Raw genomic sequence first — 5,333 nt, 5'->3', positions numbered from 1 at the left:
TATATAACTGTTAAAATTACCTGCAACTTGATAATACATTCAATCTTTTGCATGAAATATTAAGATGCAAACAATGAATCCCTGCAATGTTAGTCAATTCTGCCAAGTAAACATAAAGCTATTAAACATAACTGAATAGAGGCCATTTATTTGGTTTATTGAAAGGAACAATTAATGCTTAATTTTTCTGACCAATTTTACATGCTTATATCTGGTAATCTGTTCTTCGTTTGTGGTACCAGGGATTGAACTCAGGACCTTGTGCTTGCCAGACAAGTGCTTATTCTACTGAGCTATCTCCCTGTTCCCTATATCTGGTAATCTGAACAACTACATTGAAAACAATATGCAACATAACAACCACTGTTGAATTTCTACCTTCTTGTTTTTGAAATTCTGTATCATTTAATGTTTTATCATTTTTTTATTCACTTTAAGACAAAAGAACAGAGAGGCCAGTGTTTGTTCCTGAAATTAGGTATGTAAGGTTATATAAATCAACTGTTGTCCAGAGGACATGCCTCCAATTCTAGTATGTCTTCTTGACATGAAGAGGGAGTGGTTAGGGATGAAAATATTTACCTCCCATGAACGAAACAGCTGCTTCCCTCCAATCTACCCAATTTAATAACCACTAAAGGAACCAACTAGGCTATAAGCACATGCCTACAATCCCAGAATTCTGAAAGACTGAGGCAGGAGGATGGCAAATTCAAGCCCAGCCTGTGCAACTTAGCAACTTAATGAGATCTTGTCTTTTAAAAATAAAAAAAAGGCTGGGGTTATAGCTCAGTCCAAAGGCCCTGGCTTGAAGCTCTAGTGTGGGAGGGTGAGGGCACAACCACTGGGCTAAACATACACATTCAAACCTAAAAAACTGAGATTTTCTAAAGGATTCAAAGAGAAGACTAAATTGAAACTCTGAAGATCTGAGTACTAACTCACCTGTGGTGGTGGTGGTGGTGGTGGTGGCACTGTGTCTGTCTAATCTGTTTTTTTCTTTTTGTTTTTTCGTTTTTTGTTTTTTTTGTTTTTTAGCAGAATGGGGGAATGAACTCAGGCCCTGCACTTGCCAGGGAAGTGCTTATTCTACTGAGCCATCTCCCCTGCCCTGTCTGTCTAATCTGAAACAAAGTTGCGTAATTGACCCTCAATAACTTTTAGTATAATTTAAAAAATTACAATATATACTTAAAGGGCTGGTGAGATGGCTCAGTGGTCTAAGGCACCTACTTAGAACAAGTTTAGCAAAGCAAAGGGACTGCAGTTGAATCCCCCAGCACCACATGCCAGCCAGCCCTGCCCCCTGGTGGGCTGAGCTGGCCACACACACACAAACACACACACACACACAAATAAATAAATAAATAAATAAATATAAAATAAAATAAAAAAACAATATATGCTTAAAAAAATTAGTATCATCTGCTCCCCTGTCCTCCAGATGTCTGCAACACAACTGCTGTACACTGAAACTCAGATGGTGCCTGGCAAACAGTACTGTACCTGTATCTGTTGTATGACTTAACAAATAGTTCCCTTATCCGTGTTTCACACACCTTCCACACTATTTTAGTGACCTATAAAGATGCTAGCATGTTTTTCTTTAACCTCCTGAAAACGGAATTATAAAGGAGGTCAATAAGTAACTAAATTCTACAAATCCTCAATTAGTTTTAACAGCTTTTCTTTTACCTTTAATCATGTGGCACTAATAATTGAATAGCTGTGCAAACATCTTGGGATCCAACTATGAGATGTTTGAAATTATTTATAAATAGCAATCAATTATACTCCAGTTTCAATGAAAAGTAAATTATGAATCCAGAACAACTGATGAGAAAAACAGAAATGTTAATGAAGACATCACTGCTTTCCTGCAGGAACTAAATACTGTGTGTAATTCAGTACTCCGTTCCAATTTCTAGCCTTCTTACGTTTAAAAACACCAACTCTGACCATTTTCAACTCTAAAGTGAATCAATTCTCTACACATCACAAAATCAGTCAATAATTCCCTCCAGAGGAAAAGCACAAAACCATAGCCATTCTTAATCAACTAAAAACAATTACTTTCCCATAATCCAACAATATCTAAAATCCAACGAAAATTCCAAAACATTGTCTTCAAAATAATCAACCCTATCTTTCACTGAATATGACACCACAACAGCGTTTCTCAGGTTGGTCCACTGTAGACACGTGTGCGGCTCACTGTTTCAACTTACTCGTTTGAAAAGTGTAATTTTTCGGGAATAGACTTTTGTCTATAGTAGCCTCAACAGATTTAAAAGCGGCCAACCCTTTGGGAAGAGGCACATTCATACTTACAGGGCATTTAATGATTATTTCTCCTTAAAACATCCAAACATGCTAAGAGCATCCTTTACCACAATTAAATGAGTAAATTTTGACCAACCGACCCCTCCTCCAGCATCTCCAGAAGCTGAGTCCTCAAGACAACAAATTTAATTCATCTGAACAAGTACAGCGGACCAACTGGGAACCTAAGCCACTAGTCGGCCAAGATAACTCAAGATCCAACCTCCTTGCCCAAATTTCTCCTTTTCTGCTTATCCATTTATTTCTCTTCCTCCGCCCCTTGTTATTCCCTAAATTCCCTTCGCCTCCAGCATACCAGCACTTAAACCACTCATTGTTTTGTTATCCACCCCCAAACCCGAAGGTCTCTGCAAACTCTGAACCCCGGGACAGGCGCCCGCAGAGGACCAGTGTCCCAAGTTCTCGACCAGGCCGCCCGACATGCGACCCCACCAGCCTAAGAAACAGCAACTCGCAGCCGAGGAGGCAGCGAATGCACTACCAACCCACCAGACAAAGTCGTTGCTTTTGTCCTCGTAGGAGTTGATGAGCCCGTTGCAGAGAGGGGCGAGCAGAGGGCGCTTCCTGCTGCTGCCGCCGCCGCCGCCGCCGCCGAGGCTGGAGCTGCTCCCTCCTACGCCGGCGCTGGGCCTGGCCACGCAGCTGAGCCGGGACAGGCCCGCGGACACCGCCCCGCCGCCGCTGCCCGACACGGCGGCCGCCACCAGCACAGGCCGCCCCGGGCCCCCGAGGCCGCCGGAGCCCGCGGCCTGAGCCGCCGCGCCTGACACCAAGGCTGCCGCCGACGCCACGGAAGGGGGCGACGGGGACGAGGATAAGGACGAGGACGCGGAAGTCACCGAGGAGGCCGCCGAGGAGCCAGGGCTCGTCCCGGCGGAGCCCGACCCGGCCGGGCGGCTACCGGACATTGTGACTCCGTGCCCCCGGCCGGGCGCTCGGAGGCGACGGACGGCGAGCGCGACCCTCCGCCACCACCCCTCCCTCAGCCCCAGTGCATCCTTCGAGGACGCGCGCGGGGAGGTGGGGCTGAGGAACAATAAAGTTGGGTTTTTTAAGGTAACCACACAACAGCGTCCGACAGGAGGGGGCGGAGGAAACTAATAAAGCCAACAAGAAGCCACTACCGCTCTCGAGGCTGCCGCCGCCGCGGTCCCGCCGCAGCCAACCCCGGCGCGCCGTAGCCGACCGTGCGCGCGCACGAGCGGCGGAAGGGGCGGGAGCGTCAGGACGACTCTGCCAGCCGCCGACGCGCCCGCACGCGCATGCGCACCGTGGCGCAGCCTCTCTCGGGTTGCGCGTGGTATCCGCCCGAGGATGCGCGGCGCCAGCAGGGGCGCTGTCCTGCGCATGCGCGCAAGCGGGTGCGTGCCTGAACTGGGCTGGGAGCCTGCTAGGTGGCTGTCTCGGTCACGTGAGGTGTGAGGCGACGGGGTGTCCCCTAACAGGTGCTCTGACTCCGGGAAAGAAAGCGCTCTAGACTCCAGACACATTGAAGGAACCGAGAGACTCAGAGCAGTTGTAAAGAGCACTAGAGTGAGCCTCCTCCTCCTAACTCCAGGCGATTCCCCAGCGTTATGAGCAGTAAGTAGAGATGAAGGCACGAAAGAGGTGTTCCTCTGATAACAGCTCAGTCAGAGCTTCCCCTTAACGTGAGTCTGATGTTATTCTAGCAGAAAGCAAGGAAACGTAGCATTGAAAAGACCAGAACATGTACCGTTTCTGGTAGGCTTCTTTTGAGCATTGAAAATTGCGATTTGCCACTTTGAGATTCCTTGAAATTTTGGGGTACATGGAAACATTTTCCATATCCATTCCACCTTCATAATTCTGTGATTCCTAGAGGAATTGATCCATAATTGTGACCTGCTTGTTGAAGGGGCCCATAAGGGCAGCGAAGGGCGTTCTTGTCCATACTGAGGAGACAGGATTACACAAGGGCGGAAGTGAGGGCTAGGACCCCTTTCACGTGGGCAGTAAAACTTCAAAAGGTTGTGATGGTTGGCAGCTCATTTAGTGCCTCCAGCGTCATGAGTAAAGTTCTAGTTTCAGCTCAGTAATGGTACAGGAATGAAGTTTATCAGACTTCCAAGAACATCTTTCATATATATAAAAATATTGTATAGGGGCCGGGGAGATAGCTCAGTAGAATAAGTGCTTGCCTGGCAAGCGCAAGGGCCTGAGTTCAATCCCCGGTTCCGCCAAAATAATATATAGTATCACTCAACCGTATTTACGTTCTTTTTTTAATTTTATTTTATTGATACAGGGTTTTTCTACGCAGCTTGGACTCATAGTGATCTTTCTGTCTCAGCACTCCAGCGCTGGGATTCCAGGCATGCACCACCACAACGGGCTTTGGTGACCAGCACGGTGCACCCGAGGTTTGGGGACCTGCACGACGACGTGCGGTACCGGGATTGAACTCAGGTCCTTCCACCTGTCAGGCAGGCGCTTAGACTGCTGAGTTATCTCCCCAGCCCTTCGTTCATTTTCAAGACCTAGCTAAACTGAGACACCTTTCTGAATCATTGGTATTGATAGCGGCTCCCTCCTTTGTGCTCCCAGCATATTTTGTTTGCACTTACATTACAGTTTAGTAGTGATTCTCCTCCATTAGACGATCAGCTTCAGCTTTGTAGTGTATACAATGTTGGGCCTGTGGTAACTACTTCATAAACATTACTGACAAAATCAATCAATCAATCTGCTGACATTATTTTTAACAAGAGAGCTTTTTTTAAACTGCAGATTCAAAAAAAAAAAACCTGCAAATTCTTAAGCTCTGCCTCCAAAGATTAGGCCTAGGGCAGACACCAAGAGTAGCCATTTTTACCCACCACCAGAGATGACTCTGATGTGGGTGGCAAACCCTTTGAAAACTTTATGATTGATCATTTAAGGAATGTTTAAAAAAATGTGAGGGGCTGGAGAGATGGCTCAGTGGTCTAAAGCACCTACTTGGAACAAGCTTGGCAAAGCACAGGGACCGA

General features: G+C 46.8%; 1 protein-coding gene across 5 annotated transcripts in view; it reads right to left on the bottom strand.

Moving 5' to 3' along the window:
• The window catches only part of Cop1 (COP1, E3 ubiquitin ligase), a 212,767-nt gene extending 209,249 nt beyond the window's left edge, over positions 1–3,518 (bottom strand). For 3 of the 5 annotated variants that reach the window (XM_004626780.3, XM_023710244.1, XM_012513744.2), the window contains exon 1: positions 2,833–3,518. In XM_004626780.3, the coding sequence (XP_004626837.1) occupies positions 2,833–3,251 (419 nt within the window). In that variant the 5' untranslated portion in view covers positions 3,252–3,518. The remainder of the gene's footprint in view (positions 1–2,832) is intronic. The other 2 variants (XM_004626779.3, XM_023710245.1) reach the window with 1 other exon arrangement.
• Positions 3,519–5,333: the final 1,815 nt, after the last annotated feature.

This window comes from Octodon degus, unplaced genomic scaffold (genome assembly GCF_000260255.1).
Source record: "Octodon degus isolate 3935 unplaced genomic scaffold, OctDeg1.0 scaffold00017, whole genome shotgun sequence".
NCBI lineage: Eukaryota > Metazoa > Chordata > Mammalia > Rodentia > Octodontidae > Octodon > Octodon degus.
The sequence above is the reverse complement of the archived record's forward strand: the minus strand, read 5'-3'. Positions and strand labels throughout refer to the sequence as shown.